This window comes from Manacus candei, unplaced genomic scaffold (genome assembly GCF_025592945.1).
Source record: "Manacus candei isolate 608988 ecotype Guabito, Panama unplaced genomic scaffold, ASM2559294v1 h1tg000050l, whole genome shotgun sequence".
Taxonomy (NCBI): Eukaryota; Metazoa; Chordata; class Aves; order Passeriformes; family Pipridae; genus Manacus; species Manacus candei.
Window position 1 is genome coordinate 15322820 of NW_026138098.1, and position 26318 is coordinate 15349137.

The 26318-nt window shown below is 37.2% G+C and overlaps 1 protein-coding gene across 1 annotated transcript in view; it reads left to right on the forward strand.

Annotated features, from left to right (window-relative positions):
- The first annotated feature begins 210 nt into the window (after positions 1 to 210).
- LOC127477228 (gamma-aminobutyric acid receptor subunit pi-like) overlaps positions 211 to 26318 on the forward strand; it is a 47694-nt gene continuing 21586 nt past the window's right edge. The window contains exons 1-5 of the mRNA XM_051801262.1: positions 211 to 330; positions 8971 to 9059; positions 14971 to 15074; positions 24594 to 24661; positions 25896 to 26113. Of these exons, the coding sequence (XP_051657222.1) occupies positions 9004 to 9059; positions 14971 to 15074; positions 24594 to 24661; positions 25896 to 26113 (446 nt within the window). The 5' untranslated portion in view covers positions 211 to 330; positions 8971 to 9003. The remainder of the gene's footprint in view (positions 331 to 8970; positions 9060 to 14970; positions 15075 to 24593; positions 24662 to 25895; positions 26114 to 26318) is intronic.

Consider the following 26318-nt stretch of genomic DNA (forward strand, 5'->3'; position numbering starts at 1 on the left):
GAGGCATGGCAAACAAAGAAGCCGTGGGGGAGACTTTTATCTGTCAGGGATCCCTCACCACTTCTCTGCCCAGCATCCTTTCCCCCAAACACACTGCAAACTGAAAACGGATGGAAGCGAGATTAAGCAAAGGAGGAGGGGCAGGGAAGGGGCAATGCTGCTTAGAGGCACCTATGGGGGCTTGAGCTACAATGACAGGGGGGCCTTCTCCCTCTGCCGCCCACTCCCGGCCGTGGGCGGGCTCGAACCCGAGTCGCGGCGGCCCCGCAGTGCTCGGCCGGCTGCCAGGCTGCGCGGAGCTCCCGCCGCGGGGCCGCGGCCCCGGCTCAGGTAAGGCGCGCTGGGCTCGGGAACGCGGCACCTCCCGCCGGGAGCCTGTCCCCTGCACCGCTCCTCTCCCGGGGCACTCCTGCCTTCCCTTCTGATCCATCCCCCTCCGCTCAGTTGTGTCTGTTTTGGTTTTGTTGTTGTGGGGTTTTTTTTGTTGGTTTTTTTTTTTTTTTTTTTTTAAATTTTTAATTTATTTTTTCCTCTCTGAGGTATGGTTATTTTGCTGGATTAAAATAACTCAGAATAACTCAAATGTCTATTAGTGAAATAGGTCAAATCGAAGAAGAGAGTGTCTCCCCAAAAGCCTTCAAAATCTCCTTTTTTAAGAACAGTGAATGGCACTTGGAGAAACTTCTCCCAGAAAGATAATGTAAGAGCCAGCTCCCATTTCCCCCCTTCTCCAATTCCCTAGCAAGTCTGCACATCTCACCTCAAATGAATATGTGGATGAACAACGTGCTAGTACTTAAAAAGATGTATAATATTTAAATGAAAGCAGATCATGTTGATTAAGCCTGTTGTTGGGCACCAAGTAATGAAGAAAGGGAATACTTGAATTGAATGAGAGCATTTTATTTCTCTAGCAGGCTTTTTTTTTTTTCTAATTATATAAAAAATCAACTGCCTATATACACAATGTCTATTGAAACTTTATAAATATGGTTCTTAAAGGTTGTTCTTCATCATGACAACTCCAAGTAGTTCTAATGACCTGTCATAGAATAAAGCTAAAGAAGTTTGTACTTAAAGGAAAGGAAGATCCTGCAACAGTCACACACTTACCACATGGGAAGATTAGTTAAATCTGTATCAGTGGAAAAAATATCAAATACATATTTTATTGGAAAATGCTATTTGCTTTCAAAGCTGCTTGTGTGATTTCCTCTTAGACTGAATTCCTGATTACTTTGAGCTCAGTTCCACATTTTAGTCAGAATAACTCCTCTGACTTCAACTTTAACGGTACAAAAGTGTGCAGCTGAGCCCAGGATATTTTTGTGTGGTCGTACAATTAAAAGCATTTTTTCCTGGGATTATAATTTGCTAAAATATATGATTCTTCTGAGTAGTTTTAATTATATTCATTTGTAATTTCAAATACAAGAGCTTCCTTGATTGTAAAAACCCTAAACTGCTTTGAAAATGGATTTTCTCCTTTCTGGTCTTTCATCCTGTTTCACTGCTGAGAATGGTTAGTTTGTAAATCTGGTTACAGGACATTTACCAACTCAGTGATGAATTAGACCTTGGACTCAAACTGAGAAGCGTTTGTTTCAGGACTCAGAAAAATAAAACTTTTTCTAGAAGGTTTCAGACATGCATAACAATAGGAAAACCAGAAAAATCTATGGTTCAAATTCACAACTTGCATGGAAAAAAAAAGGCATCACTGGGGTAGATTCCCTCCTTTCTTCCCCTTTCCCCCCAAACTAACAAGTCTTTGCAACTGCAAACAAAATTAATTGCAGACCAAGGGACTGATTTTCTGTCGTACATCTCAAAGGCACATTGCAAAATATTCAGTGAGGAGAGGAGATGGATATGATTGAGCCTAATCTGCTACCGCAGGGCTATTATTTTTCCCTCACGGCCTCGAGCATGTGTTCAGTGACATAAATTGACATGACCCTCATTCTCCCATGCCAGAGGCTGCATGGAAGGAAGCTGCAGGCACAATAGTTGGGTCCTGGATAGTTTCTGCAATTTGAGACTGTGAGCTTTGCTTAGGCATTCATCAGGGTCTACGTGGGGAGACTCTCCTCCAGGTTAAGGGTTAGAATATTCTAGATCTGTTAACTTTCATAAGGAACAATAATTTAAGCTGACATCAGAAAGACAGGATTTCATCTGTCTTTTCAAATCAAGTTGTTATTTTCTTAATCCCAACCAGCATATTCTGTCCAATCTTCTGGATTTTCAGATATTTATATTAATCATGTCTGTTTTGATAGTGCCCAAACAGAACTGTCTCCATGTTTGCTACAGGCTATAAAACCACGTTGCCCTGCTCTGTGTCAGTAGTGAAGTCTGGTATCAGTGCTGCAGTAGCTCTATATCTGCTCTCAGCCCACACTTGTGGGTAAGCTTTAGAAACCTAGTGACCTAAAGTGCTCACCTAGACAGCTGTGAGGTCTCAGATGGTTGATGGAAGACCACCCAAGCCATCAGTGTGAGCCACAGTGTTTGCACCTCCCTGCACAGTCAAAACCTTTGTAAAGGTGCCTTTGAGGTTTCATTCATCATTTGCAGCCTCTGAAGGTTACCTACCTCTGACTCAACCCAAACCCACTCATCCATTAAACTGCAGGAAAACAGCCTCTCTGCTCTATTGAAGCCACATGGGTGGGCTGTGACTTGTGACTGTCAGACTAGTGTGGCAGAAGATAATCCCTGTCTACAGGATTGGGTGTGGGGGTATCTGAAAGTATTGGCATACACCTTAAAAAGGCAGTGAAAGTCTCAGATTTTAGAGACCTGTAGTTTGGTACAAGAAGACCCAAACATTTGCAGAGTTATGTAGAGGTCCAGCTGCCCAGACAACAGAACTGTGATGTACAGAGCAAAAGATTTAAGTAACAAAGTCTACATACACGTCTAAACAACCATTAAGAACCCCATACACTTATGATTTGTTTGGATAATTACAAACGGCAGTAAACATCAGCCATGACTCAAACACCACTAATCTGCTAAACTTTTGATTGTGAGCTCCCTAATACCATGTTTAGGAACAAAGTGGAGATAGTTCACTGCCTTTTTTAACTAGAAAATAGCCTGTATAACACATTTGCTATAGATTTGTTAATAGATATAAGCAGAGTTCATAATGAGCACTAGCTTTAAACAGTTATATGAACACATTTGTTTCTTAAAATCTATTCTGTGAATGCTTATTACCACATCCATTTCTGTACATTGTTGAAACCTTTCAGTTCAGTGTTATGCTGGTTGGAAATAGGACATCTGGCACTTGCCTCATGAAGGTAACTCCTAGAATTGTATTGTCATCCTAAACACCCAGTTGTTATGCATCTGAAATTCATTTTCCAGAAAAACCGCATAACACTAACAGCATCTTTGCCAGTTATTTCCCAGCTAATCCACAATATGTAATCTGTTCAAAATGCACGGAGTGAAAACAACAGATAAACATATAAAATAATCCTATTATAGGGTATGCAAGTTACTCTAAGGCTTTGATGTTCATGAAATTGATAGTGCAGGGAACTTGGCAAGAAATACAGAGCTCAATCTAGAGCACCAAATGTCTCTAACAATTAGACAGTACTCATATACTTAATTATGTAAATATTAATGGCTAGTCCTTACTCCTTTTGTGGTTAGACGTGCTGATACTAAAAAAAAAATTTAAAATGGCTGCAACAAAAGATTTGTTTGACTTTGATTCTGACCTTCCAGAAGGTGTATTTTGAGGACAGTGATTTTACAAATAATGTAACTTGTACATTATTTGTGACATTGAAATAAGTGAGTTGTTGCTGATACAGCCTGAAATCTTGCTGTACTATTTTTTTTTTTTTAATAAACAAACATATTTGTGATACAGATTTATTTGGGAAAGTTTTAGACTCTCATGAAATGCCTTATACATATATAAATGATTTTTAATTATGGAGTTTCACTTACAGGCCATTTTACTACATCAGAGAAGCAGTTTTCATTTCTGGTAAATCTTAAATTCATTCTACTTATTTTAACAATATGACCTTCTGTTGTTGAACAATATCTTTGACAAAACATCGCAGAGCATAGAACTTGAGAACATGCTTTCAGATTGGAGTAACTTCCCAAGTGTTTCCTTGAGAAAGTGACACTTTCTATTACCTGGCACATGTGCCAATTGTATTGATCAGAACATTATAGCATAACTAGAATCCAGTATTTCACTTTGAACTATTGCCAGATACAGCACCAGTAGAGACCTAACATCCATCCAATTGCTAACATAACACTGTCATAACAGATGGCTCCTGTACTGCCTGTCTGTTAAGAAAACATGACAAGACAGCTACTTTCCAATCCTACTTTGATTACTTCCCCAAGGAGACCTACATGGTTTATGCCTATGCTAGGCAAGGTCAGATGTGCCTAAGGTTTAGAAACAAGCTAGCTGGTATGCCAAAAGCCAGTTTGTCAGCCAAATAAGAGGGTGCCCCTTGTAATAGGATGCACACACATGCATTTGTCCACTTTCATCAGTCAATTCTCCAGTTAGACCTGGAGTTTTGCTGCTGCTGTGTTTTATTCCTTCTTTCTAATTTGCCCCATTAAAAAAACTCTCTTGTTACTTTTTACTCAAGCTGCAGACTCTGCAGTATTAATCCTAAAAAGAAAAATTATTTTCATGTGTGAAAATTTTGCATTTCCTTCTCTTTCATGATCTGTATATTTCAGGGACACTTAGGAAGTATCACGAAACTACAGCTATTATAAACAGGCATCCAGATTAACAAAGACAGATAGCACAGCACTTTATTCCAGAAAGTGCTTTCTGTTAGTGGCTACTGTCAGTCTGTTGTATGCAGTTGACTTTTCCAAGCCGTGGTGGTTTTGGCTGGGGTAGATTTACTTTTCTTCACAATAGCTGGTATGGGGCTGTGTTTTGAATTTGTGCTGAAAACAGTCCTGATATTACAGGGAAGTTTTAGTTATTGCTGAGCAGGGCTTGCACAGAGCCTTTTGTGCTTTTCACATCACCCCACCAGTGAGGAGGCTGGAGGTGCACAAGAAGTTGGGAGGGAAAACAACTGGGACAGCTGACCCCCAACTGACCCAAGGGATATTCCATGCCATATGGTGTCATGCTCAGAATATAATGTTGGGGGAATAAGGGGTGGGAGATGGGTGTCACTCAGAGTGACGGCGTTTGTCTTCTCTAGTCACCATCACACATGATGGAGCCCTGTTTTCCTGGGGATGGCTGAACACCTGCCTGCACCCATGGCTTTTGCTTTACCTGTTAGATTCTCTTTATCTCAACCAATGAGTTTTCTCACTTTTATTCTTCCAGTTCTCTCCCCACAAGGCAGTAGTGAGTGAGAAACTGTGTGGGGCTTAGTTGCCAGCTGAAGGGAAATAAATTGTTTTCTGTGTAACTTGGAAATTAAAATAGTAAGGAAGACCGATCAGAACAAGAGAAGCCAATGAAAACGGCAATACAGTGTCAAGTGCCAATTTAATAAAAGCAAGGGTAGGAGTGAAGAATGATAGAAGAATCTGCAAGTGACAGTGGCATTTTGGGGCCATATCCTGTAGGTGTTTTTCCTTTTTTTTGTCTGCCTCTCTACTTTTAATCTTATCTTGTAGCTGCCTTCCATTTCCCCACTACCTTTCTCCCACTGAGTCCTCAGTATTTCCAGCTTTCCATCATTTCCCTGCCAGTTGGTTCATATTGATCTAACAAACAGAGGATGAAGTAAAGAATATAAAATCTCACTGGTTACATTGCAGTTCTAGTAGACAGTGCAAGTAGGAGAATCCAAAGCAGGGGAGGTAGTTGTACTTCCCTGGCACTGTGGGTGAATTGCTTCTGACTTCCTAGCTGCTTTTCAGTCAAGCATTTAAAGGCACTATCATTCAACAGTTTGGATCAGGAAGTAAAATGCAACTGCAATGCTAATTCAGCTGATATTCTAAAACCCACCATCTGCTTTTTATTTTAAGATAATTCTACACACGGTTTTAGATGCCTGCAGTAACAGCCATGGGAATTCAGGCATATGGCTACTACCATATGACAAAGTGTATTATCTAATAATTTTTAGTCTTTCCCATGCATCCACTTGCACATAAGATATTTTGGTATAACAGGCATCTCATCCTTTGATTCATTCACACAAAATTCACTTCCAGTGAAATTTTAGGATACTACTACTACCTCTGCCAGCTGTCTGCCTCATCCCATTTCAATCTCAAAGGTTTGTGAAACTTGCATAATTCACTTTTCCTGTCATGCTGAAGATAATAAATACTGAATTCCCAAGAGAAATGCCAAAACATTAGATAGCATTTACAGTCCTAATCTGATGTGATTAAAAGTAGAAAAGTGTTGTTGTCTAATGGTATGAGAAACTGGGGCAGATTTTTTACCTTCACCTCAATTCTTAATGATATGTTTAGAACATGAAGATGTGTCAATATATGTATAATAGTCTGGACATCATGAAGTCTGTCTAGTTAAACCAAATGGCTCAATATTCTTTACGGAAAACAAGTTGTGTCTTTTTCTAGGCTCTGTGAGAGAGGAAAATATTATGGGTTCTGCTGAACTAGTTTTAAATACCAGTAGTTACATAGGTACACATAAGCAAGAAGTAATCCTGCTGTGAATGTATAGTATTTGACAAAGAAATGCATGACAGGAAAGGTCCAGATGTGCAAACATGCCAAGAGGCAGGCTTTTCAACAGAACAAACCAGCTCAGTAAGCCCCATAAAAAAGGGGCAGCAGAGAAAATGTGTGCGTGCATGCAAGCGTGTACACACATGCAGCAGAGATTTATATATCCAGCTTAAGTATTAGCTGTGAAACCTCTTAAGACTTCAATAGCTGCCCAGTCCTCTTCCGTGACTGGCATGCAGTGTCTCTTTGCAGTGATGCGATGCCAGTTGACATGGCAATTAGATCTCTTGATTAGTATTTCTTGTATAGAAATTACAGATGCTGTCCTTCCTGTTATTTCCACGCTCTCTCTTCCTGAGCATACAAAAGTAATCCATGCACTGTAGTATGGATTTGACCGTTCATATGTTAAAGACCAAAATTCTCCACCCCATCCTCCCATAAAATTGCTGTACTGGATGTTGGTAAAGATCTAAAGGTAAACCAGCTGCTTTAGAAAGAAATCAGTAATCAGCCCGCTCCTTTTGATCTTCAGTACTGTAAAAGCTAAAATCAAATAAGTACGGAAATATCCATAGGTTCCCTTAATCTGTTTATAAAGGATCTTCAGACATATTAGGAGCTCATAGTAGCAATTTAAAAGCTAAATGTAAAAGCAGCTTTATGAAGTACTTATAAAGTCGGTAAGAGGCTTTTTATTTTTAGCGTATTTTCCTGTGAGATAAACATAATGAATGTAGAAAGCATCCAAGCCCAAAATGAGACACACAAAAGAGATCCCACGATCTGCACCAGGAGTGTTACAGAATCAGCATGTAGAGAGCCATGTTCTGACAACACCATCTGCCCATTTGTGCTGTTTTTTCCTATTACCAGCTCTCTTCACGTCTCATGCGTGATTTTCTGTGGAAGTCAGGAGGAGTATATGATTTATTTTGACATTAATATTTATCAGGCTGGTGTATGCCTAAAGTATCAAAGATGCTGAGAATGTTTACTCGTTTTAAAAGCCATTTAAATGGCTTTCCTTTTTCTTTGGAGACATTAACAACTCATTTTGTCACTTCACTGTTACGTAAAAGTCATGTACCATTCACGTGGCATTAATTTAAGTAAATACCACTAGTATTACTCTTACTAGAACTACAGACTGAATGGAAAATTACTTTGGGGTTAAAAAAGTTTGCTAACATTTTGCATTGGTTACTAAAGGATGGTGAAACAAAGCTTCAAGTTGCGAAGCTTCAAATTCTTTACTAGTAGCAATTTATTGGGAAATTAAACTGCAAGATACTCCTGCAAAACTCATTCTGGACACTGAAAACATTATGTTTGATTGTCCCTTCCTAAAACCTGCAACAGATATTTCATTTTTATTTATTAACATTTAAATATTATTTTGCAGATTCTCGGTAGGTAACATTCCTGTCATGTGGGGTTTTTTAGAGTTTTGAAGCAAGTCTGAAAAATAACATTTCTCTGCTCCGATGAAATATAGCAAAAGTGTGCACAGTCTGTGAATTTCAGATCTGTTGCATGACTGCATTAAACTATGGATTGATACTCTTTTCAAGCAGAAGTGGATTACAGAGCTGACAGATTACTTAAAATAACCATTCTGGATGTGAATCACACTGACAAAAGCAAAGAAATCCCATTCAGAAGAAAACATCTTGCCTCAGCCAAACATTCTCAGAATGTGGATGCTTATATATGATTATTTATATAGGGTCAAAGGATTTTTTTTTTAATAGCTAGAGGTGGAAGCATGTAATTTCATTTTTTCTTGTAAACAAAAGGATTAGCAAAGTTACATATCATAGGTATGGATACTACCCATGAACCTGAGATGTTGCTCTTAAACAGCTCTGTGTTCTGTGATGGGGTTATGTGTTTCGATTACCAGGAGTGCACTGATGTGCCAGAGATGCACTCATTTACAAGCATGAATAGGAAAGAAAAAATTCAGTGTTTGCAATTCTCCTGCACATGATTACATTATTTTTTATATATTTATGTATAATATATATATTTATATTTTTAGTAAAAACGAAAGAGCTATAGGTTACTGGAATGCATCTTCTATTGGTAAGTTAAATAAATCCTGATGCCATCTCTTTTTTTGAAGTTTTGAGAGTTTTCTAATTGATGTGGATATTTACCAATACATTTATAGTAGAAGCCATTCAAGATACAAGTGTTGAAAACCTTGGGAAATTAGTGTATTTGAAAAGCAAATACGTTGTAAAACATTACCTCTGCACCTTTTGTTTTTAGGAGCCACAAGAACTTCTGAAACAACTTGTGACAATGTATAGTCTTAAGTGCTGCAGTCTGAGAGCCCTTTTTTTATTGATCCTCTATAGGTAAGAATTATTTGCTAAAACATATTATTTCTTCAATTTATAATATTATCTGTTATTTTATAATAAATTTACTTATAATTAGAAAGATATCTGACCAGGTAACAAAGTTAAATCCTCTTGACAGTTGAATCTTGTCTCTTACAAATATTAAAGAACCGGGGTATTAATAACAGAAATACAGGACTGAACTTCATGAATCTCAGCTGCCTGGATTGAGTCACAGATTTTTTTAATTGGAAACATGGATAGGGAAAAAAAGAATGAAATTTAACTTAAACAAATGATCCATTGGATGGAGGATGACTGGGTAGAGAGTGTGAATAGCATTTCAGATGCTAAACAAATTTAGACGAGCACAAGGTCCTTGCCTGTAGCATAGTACCTTGCCCAAGGACAGAAGCACACCGTCCACCTGGATTTACTACAAGCTTGAGATAGTAAAGTCATCATTGTGCACTAAAAGGAGAGTATCTTAGAAAGAATTACCTCTGTAAAATACTGTTTTCTTATTCTCTGTCGATGAAATTGTGAAGTCTTGAGGAAATCTGAATTGTGTTAAGCTGGAAAGTGAAAATGATCCCTTCTGTGTACAAGCAACCCTTCTAAAAGTGTAGTTGCCATGACAAAAAAACTTAAGATAGAAATGGAGCACTTAAAATATATTGCTGATATAAAAATGGGGAAAGTATTCTTTATAAGTAATTCTAATAAGAAAATGTAAGCATGGATGGTTAAACATTGTCACCATCAGCTTCAACTGAAGTATTTAAAGCCTGTGAGCCAATTCTCTATCTAGAATTGCCTAACCTACTTCATGTCTCACTAAATTCCTCAACATAAGATTCAGCCTGAGCTTTAGCTCAAGTGGGTGTGCAAACAGACTTTCACTCAGTTGTAGGGGCAGGTGGAACAGTCTGCTGAAAGGGAGTTTAAAGCATCTACTTCTCCCACTTTTTTCAGTACTATAAAGAGGTCTTTGTCCAGAACACACTTGCTCTAATTCCACCTTCCTTCCTCATCAGCTGAGACTCGCCACATTCTGTAATAACTAGATGACTTATGGCTTAGCAATAATAAAACATTGCTAGGAGATTAACGAAATTTCAGAAGCATCTAAGTAATAAGGAGGCAAAATTCCCCCAGAAGCTCAGCCTGTGGTATATAGTTGCCTTCATTATTATCAGACAGACTTTATGAATTTTCTTACAGCTTCATATGGCTCTGAGTATCCAGAAGCACAGAGTTCCTTTCTGTGTAGTATCCATGGGAGTCACCTGAATGCACAACACCTGTTTAGCTTAGATACACGTGCACTGCACTGAGCTGATGTCGTCCTGTTGCACCCAAATCCAAACACAGGCCGAGAAGCAGCTCTGTCCCTTGGTTATCTCACAGACAAGATGATGCTTAGGTATACAAATGCATTTGTCCAGTGCAGAGGTGTTTGTGAAAGTGCTGTTTAAAACAAAAACGATCCTGCTTGGCACTAAAACACAGAAATATTTCTGAGCAATATCCAAAGGCTGAGGTGCACCCAAAGCAAGGAACATGATTTCTCCCCAAGTGGTCCCTTAGATAACCCACCTGTATAAGCTCTGGTTAATGTGTGAAGAGAGTTTCCTCTAGTGAGTACTTTATAATCAGTAATGGTGTGGGATTGGTTTTTTTTTTCCCTTTCTGTCTCTCCCTTCCTGAATGAGACTTCTTAACTTCACTTTCAGCACTTGACATTAAATTACATTACAATCACATCAAAGGCCTATTTTTAGTATTAAAATCTATATCTGGGGAGTAGCCCAGAAGTATTTTAAATTTTTTTTAAGTAGAAATGAAAAAATTGAGGCAAATTTATCTGAGTAGTCAATAGAACACGCAGTTCAAATCATTATCAGGAATCAGCTTAAGTAAATGTATGCTATGTAGTCCTAAGAAGGGCTCTCATTTGTTTCAGAAAGAGTGTTTTCAAATTAAAGAATGTTAGCCTGGGTTTATGGAGCCAGAGATAGAAAATTCTGTGGGATGTTTACTTCTTTTTTTTGTTTTTTGACTGAGCTTAAGAGTACATATGTCACTTCAGTGTTTGTTCCTGTATCTGGTAGGTGGTAGCATAATACTACAGTTTCAACCTCACCATTTAACAAAAAAATGGTGACAGTACTGTCTGTTTTGCAGAGAATTAATCAGTGACGTAGTAGATTTTGCTACAGTTTATCTATAAAGACCATAAAAAAACCTTATCGTTGAGCACAAGTATGAAACCAGAAGTAACACCTTTATTTACATCTGTAAACCCTTTTCCTGACAGTGAATTGCCTGAAATAAAGCTTTTTTTATTCTTGTTTTCCTGAGGGGAGTGCTTCAAAAGCTTGCTCAGACTGTATCTGGCATTTTGTTTATCTTCCCTCAGTTCTAAGGTGTTTCTGTCTCTTTCATGATACACAACTTCTGACAAAAAATAGCCAGGAAAAATATTCTCATACACGTGTCTAGACTGTACTTTTGCTTAAAGTGGTGATATATACTTTGGTTTACGGCAAATGTTCCCTCTTTCCCCTCCAGTTACCCCATTCTGTTAAGACACTAACTTGAAAGTGTCTTAAATAACAAGCAGTTGTTGTACCTTCCAAGTTCAGCCAAGCCCATAAAAATACTAAGTTTTTGAGCCATAAGAATAACTAGGGAAAATAAATAATTGCAATTCAGATTTTATGAAAGCAAGCATAGGTCATTGAACCTGATGAGTTAAAGCATTTAAAGCACTGACAGCCCAGAACAGATAGATATTCCCAACTGACAAATATACTCAGTTTGGTTCTGTAAAAGCATGTTCTCTCCTCAGTGGCTGGAACAGCTGTTTCATGGCAATTCCATACTTAAATGCATGCCAATGTATTTCACATACATTAAGAAAATGAAGGAACTAAAGCATCATCTGCATTTATAGAACATATAGTTAAACATAACAACAGAAATACTGGGTAAAAGAGAAGCTTAGATGAACTGATGAGAAGATGCACATGCATAAGTGGAATGAATCTCAGCTTTTACTTTTATCCTTTGTGAATGTTTGGAGCTGTGAGCTCACTCTTGCTTAGCAATGAAGAGAGGACGTGAATCAAAGAGCACTTTAAAGGAAACAGAGCATCATCCCTTAAAACACAGAAAAGCCAAACCCCTTAAGGCACATAGCTTCTGTAGATTCCTTGTCTTTCGACACTGACAATCTGCTTCTGAGTATCCCCAAAGTTACCAGGATGGTAACACCACACACTCACATTTAGGAGGCATCAGGTTCCTCTCACACCTATTGGCTTATAGGTCTTCTCAAAGGTTGTAGCACACAAGGGACAGTGCCTTGTTAATTCAGAGCCTCAATTACTGCACAACAGCTTTCCCAGGCCAACAAGTTCTTACTTAACCATAACATTCAAAAGACCAGTGATACAAAGCTACACATCATGTTTTAATGAGGAGAATCATGAATTATCTCAAGTGATTTAAGGGAAGGACTTTCATAAAAAGTTTTAAAGCTATATTTCAGAAAATAGCTGTTAACGGTAATGAATCAGAGCTCTCTACAATTGCATACTGATCAGCAGAATAATATTATACCCTTGCAGTGGAAAAGAAACAAGTTTTCCTTTATGTTTCACAGTGTGTAAGACTTATTCAAGAACAATCCAGTTCTGCTGTGAAATTAAACTCATGCAGGTCACTAAACACTCAGCTAAAATTTATATGTAAATTACAAAAGCCTATATATCAATTAGAAGTACAGTATTTAGGAAATCAATTACATTCAAGTACATTTCCAATTTTAACACCTTTGTGCAACATAAAACAGGTCTTTAGATTCATATTTCAACTCAATTTGAGGTGTGTTTGTTTCTTTAGGACAAAACTTACAGGAGAAACTTCCCTTATTTCAATGCTGTCATTACTCAAGACCACTCTTAAGGTTGAGTAAAGTAATAACATAGTTCTTTAGCAATATAGAAATAAAAAAACCAGGGACAAAATAAGGGAGAATATAGGACTTCAAATGTCTAAACTATATGTATTACAAGGCAGCTAATGAAAAACAGCTACTTCTGTGGGAATAGGGTCTGGTGAGCAGAAAATTACACAGCAATAGCAGCACTTCAGGCCAGTGGACACCACATCTAAAACCACAGTGTGATTTGGCCACGCGCATTCAGTGAGATCATCTTAGCATTTAAGCTTTGCCAGTTTAAGATACTGGATTATTCCTAGTGGATGAAAACCACAGTTTCCTGACAGAACAACTCAAACTTTCTCAGAAACAGAGCAAAATTAAAAACAAAAGATCAAACTTTGGCAAGCTACAGAAGACCGAGAAATATAATGCAGAAGAGCAAGCAGAGTTTTCAGGAGTAGCTCTAAGAAAAGCTGGGAATAAGAAATTCAGTGAGGATTTAGCAGTATTAAGAAAGACCACAAAATACTGGTATCCCCTTACCTATTTGTTTCTTCTCCCCAGGGCCAAACCACCACAGCTACAGCTCTTGATACCTACTGTAGGAGAGCTAAGGGGCAGAGCTAGTCACTTTTAGTGACCACTCAGTTCTCATGCAAGGAAGTAAAAAACAGAGATCCCCTCTCCTGATAAATATATAGGTCTCTCCATCAGCAGAGACAATGCCTCTGCTTGCAGCCAGCTGAGCCTCAGTGAGTCAATCAGTTGTCTGCTTCTCACCTTCATAATTCGTACCCCACTTTTCTCAAATCATTGGCAACAAGTGGTCAGTACCATTTGTGTTTTAATTAATGAAGAGCACAGCCTGAATCTGTGATGGGTGAGCACACCCTGCTCACAGTCTTGGGGTGCTCACCTTAGGGGTTAGGTAGAAATTAAGAGCAAGGTTATAATATCTTTTACTGTGGGACTGCTTCATCATCAGCATCATGGCTGGGCTTTGTGAACGAAGATTTGGGAAGGGCTTTACCCACGTTTGCTACAAGTGCGCTGGTGGCTAAAGAGGCCAATGTGAGATAGACAGGTCTGGTTGCAAAAGGCTGTGGGACTGCTACCTAGAGTGTAACAGCCCCTAATGGCCACAAGTGTCCCCCCACAGCTGCTAACCATTAAGGCCTATAAAAGGTGAAGAGGGATATACAAAAGTGAATCCTGAGGGAGTCTGAGTAAAGAGTTGCAATTTTGGTATATATCCTCCTTAGACTCTTAATTCATCTAATGACTGTCATGTCCTGAACCCCCCATGGGACCATTGCAGGGACCCCAGGGTAAAAATGGGGTTTGTAATTCTTTATATTTACTTCTATGGATTGTATTTGTAGCTGTTTCTGAACAAACAAGGTATTTGAATTCTTACTATGCTTCGCTGACTTTGCCCAAAAGGATTATTTCTATAACCTATTTAAAAATTGTGTTGTGAAAGCAGAATTTTAAGAGTGTTTTTATGCACTAGTCTCTGACGTTGGTTTCTCTCTCTCTCTGAGAGCTAAATGTAATGTATTTCATTACGTAAAAAGAAGCTTAATTTTAAATACTGAAATAAACAGTCACTATCTCTTCCACATTCCTAGATTATAACAATAATGCTCTGTTTACAGATAAAGTATTAAAGTAGATTGTTTCTCAGGTGAAGAGTTAAGAAATAATAAAATTTAAAGAAGCTATAGACTTTAAGCTATGAAAGTGATATTTTTTTCCTATAAGAGACTAATGTAGATTATGAAATCTGATATTTTCTGGAATTTTTATTTTACAGTGCTGCAAAATGCTAACATGCATCTACTTCATAATATGTTGTCTGATGGACAGTAGTCAACAGTACCCTTGAAACTAATACAGCATTTTCTTGGAATGTCATCTCTGCTATAGTTGATAATGTCTTTTTAAAACATCCTCATTTTCAATTGCTTTTAGGTCAATGCAAGTTCCTGAAGCTGAAGGAAAAAGTGAAATTCTACCTCCAACTATACAAAAAATAATAAAAGGATACAACAAGTATCTACGTCCATTTTTTGATAGTAAGTAGAAAAGCTCTTTCAATAAGACTGAGCCATAACATAATGTGGTGTCTAAAACTCAGCAGTGAGAGCAAATGGTTTTTTTCTGTACTTTTTTCTTTCTCTGTGTTTTACAGTGACTGGTCTGATTATACATGTTCTATGATATAAGTGTAATAGAAGTGTAATAGCTTTTGTGACTTAGGGTGAAACTTATATATTCCAGGCATTCACAAGCTAAACTTCCAGACCCTGTTAGAAACCTGTCTATCATTCTACGTTTCTTTATGAAGTAGCTGTAACATCTTGCCTATTTAAAAGCATAATTTCCTCTGAATTCCTAAACAATAACTATAAAAATCTTTGATTAAAGATTAGAAAGCTTTATATATCAAACTGTTTCACAATAGCAAAGGCAAATCTTGTTGCTATGTGAAGTATGACATGCGTCAACTATAAGATCGCAAGAGAATTATTTAATAAATGATTCTTGCCTCAGGTCGTAAAGGTCACTGGACAGATATACTGCAAAACTATGGGGGAAAATGAATTGAAAATGTCAGTTCCCTGCATCAGAAGGCGATGGTCACCAAATTGGAAGACCCACATAGTCCACTGCACCAAGGCTGTTTTTACTGCCCTGCAGTGCAGTCAGCTGGACACCTGAAATCTCAGTGACAAACATCTTCCTTGCTTGAGTCAGGCTGTTGCATACACCAGAAATACTGAAGAGTTGTGAGGTGGCATGAAGATCTCTTTCTGGAGAAACTGCAGAACTCTGAAGAAGAAAATATTCTGAATGTTGAAAAGACGCTCAACAGCATGTGTCTGTCAGAAAATAAACTTGCAGGCTGAATGCTAGGCAATAGTTTTTAAGCTAGATATTCAGAAGTGTTCGAGGTTTCAAATGAAGATTTTTACATCCCTCTATATATTGCTTAAAATAATTGACTAAAGAGTTTCTCAAATCATACTGTTACCTCTTGCTATCTAAATACCTGGTTCCATAAAGGTACTCTACATCATGTGCAACTTCTGAATTTGTTTCATAAAAATATTAAGATACATCTATATTTTAGGATAAATGAAAACTATTTCATCTCTTTGTTTTTATGGTAATTGTCTCAGCTGAGGATACAACTGCTATAAAATATTTAATGCTCTAAGGAGATTTTCAGAAATATAAAAGTAACTCTAATAAATAAACTAACCCTTTCTCACTGGAGATAATTCATAATGTAAAATAACTGTGTTTGGTGGCCATTAATATATTTTATTCATTACTTAATGTTAGTACTAGAAATTCATTGGCACGGCCGTCATTCACGTGCTTCGGTAGACAGGAGAGTTTCATTGCAAAATCCTAGGATAGCAATTAAGACCAACAGTAAAGCACTTTTGAGTTACAAATCTCCCTTTTCTTTCCTCAGGTTTTTTTTTCCCCCCAACTGTTTTATTGCAGCAAGGCTGTAGTTCCTTTTTTCTGGCTGGGTGCTTTGTTCAGAGAGATGCTAAGGACAGTCTGTTTGCCTGGAAATCCCAGAGGGGCTCAAGCACTGATCAAGTCTTAGTCACAAACAGAGCCAGTCTAGCACCTCCAGACAGTGCCAGCATTGCTGCATATGCTCACTGCAGCTCAGGCATGCAAACACTGCCTCAGAAATCTTTGATGGATCTTTATTAGCCCTAGTGCTGAAGGAGTGAGATGACACTGAAAAAATACATTTTATTGATGCCATTTCTAAATGCACGGTTGTTGGTTTTGTGAGAAATAAGTTTGTAGGAATAATTTAGGTTAAGATAAGTCAGGAAATGCTCATCCTAGTTTTTGAACCTGTAGCTTTTTGCAAGATCATTTGGGATCACTTTCCACGTGATAGAGGCATGTGCTTGGGCTGGGAAGTGTATCTATCCAGCCCTAGCACCTCTCTGTTACTGGCAAGGCGGGCTGCACCTCTCATGAGATTCAGGTCCAGAAGCAGAGCTAGTGAACTACCCAAATCCTCAGTTTAACAAGCCTGCAGATCGTACTTATCTGTGTGACTACAGCTATGCTACCTTTGTTCCATGTAATGTTTTCCTTCTTTATGTGGATATGGTTATTTGCCTGCAGCTGGTGTACCTTGTGTCTGTTCTTTGTTAGAAAGATTTCAATAGAACTGTCTTTACTCAGAATTATATCAATGGTTACAGCACAGCTGTCAAAGAGTTGTTGAAGCCAGAGTATCAATTTAGTCACTGATATCTCTTCTGTAACTTCCCCCTGTCCTATTCTCCCCGAATCCTTAATTTCTTTGGTATGATATTTACATCTTAATAGTAAGAGACTGACCAATTAGAGATGGATCTTTAGATCAAACTGCTGGTTAGACTTGAGTAGGCTAGTGAACAAGTACATGGTAAAAACATAGAGTGGGGTATTCTGGTGGAGATCATCAGCTACTGTAAAAGCCTGCACAGTCCTGATATACTCTTAGAAGCAAACTTGTGTTTCTAGAAATATGAACAGAAAAGGATTGATATGCATATTAATCTGGAGATGTGTGTTTGCTGTCTGCAATGCATGAAAGGATTTGTATATATGGGAAACTAATATGTGTATGTTGATATGCAGAAATATCCAAAAACGATATGCTAAAATCAGCCTTCTTAAGACACTTGATTTCCTTTTTTTTAAATTTATTTTAGGCCAAGATCCCTTTGCTTTCAAAAATATGCATATTTCTGTTTATTTGTGCATTAGATACGCGCTCATAAATATGCATAAAGAAATTTGTCATAAAACTGGATGATATTATTTGTTGGCCTCTACAGTGCTTTGAGCTTACCATTAGCTAATCATAGTGGAACTATGAAATGTGATTTTTATCAAGTGTGAGAGGGCCGGGGTTAGCTTGAATTTTAGAATAACATAATTCAAAGTAATTTCAAAGTTATTTGTCCTTGAAAATTTTCTTCAGTCAGGAAATGGGAATTTTAGAATTGATGCTTGCTGCCAAGATACAATCATACTCTTACAAAATCAGTGACACTTAACTCCTTAATATTTAGCAAAATGGGGGTTTAGTCCTGAAAACAAAGCTTTAGGTATAAACAAATGATCATAAAATGAAAGTTCCTTTCTCCTAAAGCCAGAACAAACATAAATATTTACTAGTCAAGGCAATTTTATGACAGCTCATAAATTCTTAGTTTAATAAACCCTCCGTTTGCCTATTAGTTTGTGTTTGGTCCTTTTGTGCTGAGATTGGCAGATGACTGGAAATTACCCAAGCACATACAACTCAGCTAGTGTCATTAGCAAGGGGACCATGAAGATATGTTTCATTTGAATCCAGTGACTGTGCAAAACAACATAAAAACTGTCTTCTTCTCTCCTTGCATGAATTGAAACTAATGCTTTTCTAGATTTTAAGTCTGGATTAATCTCACCTTATTTTAGTCATCTCCTTCCTTGGCGGTCACCCTTCAGGCTGTTGCTACTCAAGTATTCCAATTTTTGCATAACACAGACTGTCATTTCCATCTTTAAGCACCTAAATTAGGTGCCCAAAGTTGGATTAGTTGAAGCCACTCTTAGTATGACAGAGGTTTGCAAGTAAAGTTGGCTGAGAGCTTTATGTTTGTCCATGGTGGGTGGCACACACCAGTTGCCAAATCACTGTTTAGTACAGAGGAATCTCAGCTGACCTGGTTATTTAGCTCTGCCATCATCTGAATGTTACTATTAAAAATGTTCTCTTTCCTTATCTATAGCATTTAGTGTCATTCTTAGAGCTGGTTCATCAAGCAAGTCTTCATAAACTGAACACATAGTTCTAATAGTGAAATTTTAAAAAATTACCTATCTATGAATGATTTTAGCCATTCTTTTGACTGGAATGTGACATACACCTATACTAGATATTGCTCCTCAATATAATATCCATCCTATCCTTTTAGACATATATGTAATGCTTCTATAGAAAAGTTGGTGTAAGGGATTTAAGAATGTGCAGTTATTTCCCTTAAATATGCTACATAACCCTAACATTTTATCTCAGCCATACAAGTTGATTTCAACCTCAGGTTTTCTGCTGAAACTGTGTAGACCAATTTTATAACTTTAGCTGCTGTGCCAAGCCTCTCTGAATTAATGAGTAATTCCTGCTGACTTCAGTGAGCCTTGGATGAGGTTCATAGAGTTGTTAAAGGATGCATAAAATGTTGTAAATAATTTTATACAAATAGATTTTGTTCTGTGATTGAACGTGATAATTTAAGTGTTCTAATTAAAAAGAGAGCCTAGGAAAAGGTCACAACTAAGTACATTTGAATATAGAAGCTGCTTTCAAGTGGTGTAGAAAGGTGTCATGCTTAAATCAGTTATTCTAAGTCACATTTAAAAGATTATTTTCCTTAGCTTTGTAATGAGTAATACATTTCATGGTCTTAAGTTTTAAATGAAAGCAAATCAAATCTACGAGTCCAATCTTCTGTGTAAGGTCAGTCATCATGGGGTTTTTTCCTCAAATGCTGTTTATATTAAGTTCTATGAATTTATTTAGATGAAGTATTCAGAAGTGTACAGTTTACCCCCAAAGAGACCCAGAGATATCACAATGTTAGCTGTGTCTAACACCCTTTGATTTATTGAGGCAAACTGACAGGGTATGTGAGAAAGAAATACCAAAAAAATCATCATTTAAAGATGATTTAAATGATTTAAAGAGCATTTTATGTCCCACTTAGCCAATGTCTAATCCTTCAGAGAAAGGCAAAAAGCCCAGAATATGTAAACTTCAGCATGCGGATGATAACGTAGATTTTCCTTCCTTTTCCATGGAACTAAGAGACACTTTGAGACTCACTGCCACCAAACCCAGCTTCCTGCATACAGGACAGTTTGGATTTTGGTTTGGGATTTTTCCACCCCCCAGCCCCTAAATGCAAAGTTCTAGAGGCTCTAACTTTCCAACAGTGATTAAGTTCAGTTAGAAAAAGAATCAATTTATTTGAAATTTCATGTTGTGTCTTGCTTCCATCAACTGTCATCTTGCTTTGCTTTGCCAAAGAATGTGCACGACTTAGTACTAGATCCATTTTGTGACATTGGACAAATCACTTCTCTGGCTTCTCTTTGAGGAGCCGAGTAAATGATGTTCCTTGATTTTTATGTTATATGCTCTGATATTAAGCTTCCAAATTTTTTGTCTTCTGGAATATTTCTTTCTATCACATAAACTCTGTCTGCTGTTTGCATATTTTTTTTTTTCAAATGTGGAAAACGAATTGTGTCACTGTCATCCCATAACAGTCTTGCCAATACAGAGTAGATTGCAAGATAGCTTAATTTTGTGCATTACTCCCCATTGCCAAAGCACAAGATGGAAAGAGCATGTTGAAATGATTATCTGTGACAACCTCTAAATCCTTTTCAAAGGCACTGCTTGCCAAGATAGTTTCTTATCCATTATGTACTGCCTGCATTATTTGTCTCCACATTAATTGCTTGCATTTGGCTATATTGAAATGTGTTTTTTGACAAGTGATTTAACAAGTCTCCACCAATTTTTGTCTTGTCCACAAACTGTACCAGTGAAGCAACATCACTGTCTAAAGATTATTGATGTGAACAAATAGGATTGAAGCTGATTCCTGCTAGAAATGGGTCTGTCTTTTGATGTCTTTATATCAAGAATTACAGTTGAGATCTGTCAGAAGGCCTCTCTTAATCTGTCCAGTTTCTTAATGTAAATATTTGTCAAGAAAAATATCTTGTGGTGGGAAGTTTAATGCACTGGAAAGGGTCTAAGCATAATTTATCTCTTTATGTAAGAGTTCCATAATACTCTAAACCAAAGCAAAGCTGGCGATCAGAGAGAAAAAAATCAATTTTTTAGGAACCTATAATGAATTATTCTAGTGATAATTTTCCTTCTAATTCTCCGCTAGAGTTGCAGTATTTTATCCAGTGTTGCTGAAAAGATGAGATGTTCTTACAAAAAGCCACCTCTCTTGAGGTGTTTCTGAATGTCAGAATTGCTTTATGTTTTCTTAAACTGAATGAAAAAGAGCTCACACGAACAGCTCAGCACTGCAAGTTATTGATAGTGCCCATCCATTTCAGTGGTAGGTACACGCATGACACAGTGATGGTTACCTTGTTACTACCAAGTGTAACAGGCTGGGATCTTTGCAGTGCTCCAAACTTAATTTTTAGGTATGCTGTCTGCCACTCTTCTGACTGCTTTCCCATATGAGATCACTATGAATATCTATAAAGTGCATGAAGGAACAGTCCCTGTACATAAATTACAGGGAAATTTAAAGTTAAAATGTATGTTGCTTAGATTGCACAACCATTGCTTAACAAGGCACTCCCTTTGGCAAGCCTTTGCCATGCATTGAAGATTTCCTTCGCTAATGCAGGACAGACTGACTTTAGTTTTTTTCTGAAGGTCAGTAGATTTCTTCTGAAGTTGTCATTGTACATACAACTTCTGCCAAACATATGGAAATGTAGGAACTGGCTGCCTCATCTGGTCTCCTGCCCAGTTTTTGACACTGTCAACAGGAGACCATTCAGAGGAAGTTCAGGGAAAACCCTGGTGAATAATTATGGGCAGACTCATTCTGTTATTAATACTTTACAATTTATAGTGCCTTTCTAAAAAAGCATTTAGCCTCACATGCAAAAAAAGAAATCAGCGTTTTACTATTAATGTTGTTCTGATTTGACTAACCGTTGTAGCAAATCAGTTCTCAGCAGCTTGTATGCTATTAATAAAGATCCTTTTCATAGTTATTTTTCTGTGGAACTCCTCCCATACAGCATGTTGCTGTATCTTAGGTGATATAATTTTCTGCTGAGTTTTCAGGAGTGCTGGGCTTGACAGACTAGAGCACTTGGCCTGTGCAAGCTGTCAGCTGGGGCTAGTGGAACTGGATGGTTTTGCCCTGACTGGACTACCACTCCTTAGCACTTGAACTTCAAGGCAAGTCTGTGCTAGCACAATGTTTGAGCTTGAAGTACCTCTTAACCTGAGCTAGAGGTCTTGTGGTGTTTGGGAGTCACCCAACACTCTTTACAACTACCTGAAAGGAGCTTGTAGCCAGGTGGATATTGGTCTCTTCTCCCAGGCAACTAGCAGTAGGACAAGAGGATAAAGTCTTAAACTGCACCAGAGGAGGTTTGGGTTAGACATTAGGAAGAAGTTCTTCACAGAAAGAGTGGAGAAGAGCATTGGAATGAGCTGCCCAGGGAGGTGGTGGAGTCACCATCTCTGGAAGTGTTTAAGAAAAGACTGGATGTGGCTCTTAGTGCCATGGTGTAGTTGACAAAGTGGTGTTAGGTCATAGGTTGGACTGACTCCATGATCTCAGAAGTCTTTTCCAACTTAGTTGATTCTGTGATTCTCTAACACAGAGAATCACTGTAATACTGTTGTGTTACTCAGGACTATTTTGAAAAATACTTCAACAGGAAAGAAAGAAGGAAGAGATCTACAAGTTCCTGTTTGTGTGATTCCAGAAGAATTAAACCCTACTTAATTTCAGTAATCTTCTGGGAAAATCAGCTTTTCCTCTCATATGTGTAACAATAGCACTGATGATACTGTAATGCTGTTAGTGAACATTTCCCCATATCTGTATTACCTTACTAGGCAAGGATCAGGTGTTGTTCCAGCCAATAAAATATGATATAATAAAAAGAGTCTGATTATTCCCAGCCATGATTCCCACATAACCATCTGAACAGTGCATTGTCCTCTCATTAGGATGGTTGATCATTAGGCATATGTCTTGCAGGATGAGGCTCCCCCCAAATAATTGTGTGACAGTTGGTAACACTATGCTCTGCTACAGTCATACATGAGAATCTGTAGGAAGACTTGAAAAAATCAGAAAATGGATTATTTTAAAATTTAATGAATTTTGAGGGTCTGACATATGTTCTGGGGCTGGCAACATGGTACCTGTAATAATGATATAGTACAATGGTAAGCATAAGTATTAATTGTCTCTGTTGCTGTTGCACCCCAGGAAGTTGGGCTGAGTTTCCTGGAGGCTTGAGCTTTTAATCCTAGAGGGAGAAAACATAAATGTATTATTGGAGTATCAAAACCTGAAAAGAATGGAAAGAAACAGAAGAACAAGCTGTCAGTGATCTGAGAGATTTTCAGTTGCTTTCATTCCAGAGTCATCTTCTAATAGATAAACAATTTCTTCTAAATCCTATATAAAATTTTATAGTATATAATAAACACACGGGTTACCATCTGGGCATGCTGCAAACCTACAGTCCTACTTTAAGCTGGAGCTTTATATTTAAACTTTCAACTGAGCCCAAAACAAAGGATTTATAGATTTTTTCAGGAGTGATAGGTGCTTAATGACTTTAACATATGCATTGCAAATAGAAACTATTTTGGAAAAAATAAAAATACTAGTACAGTTATGTGACTTAGAATGATATATTTTTATCTTAGAGTTACTCAGGGCAGGTAGAGTTCTACTCCATCTTCCTCTGGGTGCCATTTGGGGCCATATAGGAGCTTTGCATATAATGCATTACAAGGAGCCATGAGGGGCTTTCAGCAGTGTGCCTGTAATATATGGGCACTATCAGTTATGTAGACCTTACCTAAAATATTTCTCCATTTCTCAGTACTGTATCCTTTGCTTCTCAATTGCTTGGAAAGATGCATTTATTTAATATTAATTTCCTTGTACAAGTGCTCTGTTAATTATTCTGCACATACGCAACCAGGAATAATGTTTCTGTGAAAGCTCTGCACAAATTCTGCCTTTTAAAATGCACAGCTGGTGATCTTCCTTCCAATACTGTGAAATGCATGTTCAGAAGGAAACAACAATCTGAGCATACTAACATTACAATAACAGCTACTTAGGTAAGGTATTAATCACACTGAATAAGCCTTCAGTTCATATTAATATTAAAAGGAAAATTAAATTACTAGTTTTCCTTTAGAAATGCAAATATCCCAAGTTTACTGCTAGTGGTTGAAAGCAAAATGTTAAAATGCAATGGCACAATATATACAATAATTTCCTAAATGGGCAGTTAATAAAGTCACTCAGCTGTGCCATCTGGATATTAACCATGTGACATGGCCAGGTGAAACTTCTTAGTCTACAAACATCTGATGGACCAGATGTTGCAACTGGAAGAATTCTTTCCACTGCTCTGCACCTCAGAGTAGAAGAGTGTGATGTATCATGGGGATTTTGCCTTCCACACCTTATTGTGTAACACTTTCCCCAGCTCATTTTTTCTGGGGAAAAATCATATAAACTGGGAAGTATTTAAGAAATAAAGCCTGTTTATTAAAACTAAGACACTGTTAGCCTGAAAGTATTACATTTTAATTACAAATATTAGAATTCTTGCATAATTTAAGTTTGAGAAATATTTCCTTTCTTAAGAAAGCTTCTAAACATTTAGAAAAAAAACGGGAAGATTTTGTAGCCAGTTCTCCTGAAAACTGAGTATGAAAGAACTATGAGCTACATTCTGACTTCCTCTTTTTTTTGCAGATGGTCCTGTGTCAGTTGGAATGAGTATGGATATTGCAAGCATTGATACAATATCAGAAATAAATATGGTATTGTAGCTTTTGCAGTCTTTTTTTGTTCTGCTTGATAAGCTAATGTCTTGTGCTTACAGCTGCTGGCAATGTGACTTGGGGCTTGTCTCCTTGTGAAGTCAAAGTGGGTTAGGAGCTGGAATCTTATTTTTTACTACAGATATAGTTTATAGCACTATAATAAATATAGAAATGCAGCTGCAAATTACACCTCTCACAGATACAAACAGAACTTTGCTACTGAGTATTAATCTTAATGAAAGGCATGTGGATCAGTATTTATTTTCCAGATTAAATGTCTAAATCTTTATGCATTTTAGAAAAATGAAGATGTATTCATGAGCCTTTGAAGTCACTGTCTTTTCTTATGATTAGACACAGCTGAACTTAGACTGTTTTTCTCTTCTATTTTTACTGTCACACATTAATTTATTCCAGCTGTGTTTCATGAAATTTGTATAATTTGTTTTTGAACAAACTATGAAATGGAATATATTTTCTAATTAAAGATCTTCCATTTGTACCTAAAATAAAAACCAAAATTCATTAATCAGCTATTAAATATTAGTGTATTAGTAATTATTAGTTACTATTTAGAAAGGGGGAAGTAAGGTTAGAACTTCAGATGAATTTATAATATTGATAAAAACACTCCATAAAATCAAAAGTTGATTTAAAACATGTTAGGAAATAGTGTTATTTTAATGCAGGACTGCAAGGCATATCTCAATTGAAGGGGAATTGGCTGAACGTTATATTCAAGGTCTTGATAAATTTGGTACCACTGTTTCCTTTGTGATGCGGAAAGGATAAATTGTGCTAAAAGATGATGATTCTTGTTTCACTAACCTCTTTTGTCTATCTGAATTTATTCAATTTTTTCCAAAGTGTTCTTAAAAAAAATCATTATTTATTTAGTAGTTTATGCGAACAAAATTATGTTTGGAACCACTTACATAAATAATTCTAAAATTTAAAGATTTACAGAGCCAGATTATCTGCTTACAAAGTTCCAATGACTTCAGCTGATTTATAGCCCCAGACTCAGTCCATCAGCTTTTACTGTAAGAACAAAATCTACCACCTCACATTGAGTGCTAGTAAATTTGTCAGTATGAGAGTCAGTACAGCTGCTGTTGGACATGGAGAGTCACAGCTTATTTGTGCACAACAGCTGTTTCTTTATATTTCTGTAACACGGAATACAACACAGGCTTCCTTTATATGATAATTTTGGTTTTTTCTCTTTCAGGACTACACAGCTACCATATTTCTAAGGCAGCGATGGACTGATGAGAGACTTTGTTTCGATGGTAATAAGAGTTTAAGCTTAGATGGTCGGCTTGTGGAAATGCTTTGGGTACCAGATACATTCATAGTGGATTCAAAAAGGTCTTTTCTTCATGATGTCACTGTTGAGAATCGTCTTATAAGAATATACCCTAATGGAACAGTCTTGTATGCTATACGGTGTGTATATCCATGTGTCAGCCTTTATAATTGGCATCTTACATTTTAAACTTTCCGGGTTAGCGTATTTTTTGCTTAAGAAAATGGTTCTATTTGTAAAAGTAGAATATGCATGGCCTTGTAGTTCTATGAATAATAATATTATTGGCCAATATGAATAAATTATTAAATGTAATAATAGATCTTCTCTTCTTCCCTAATTAGA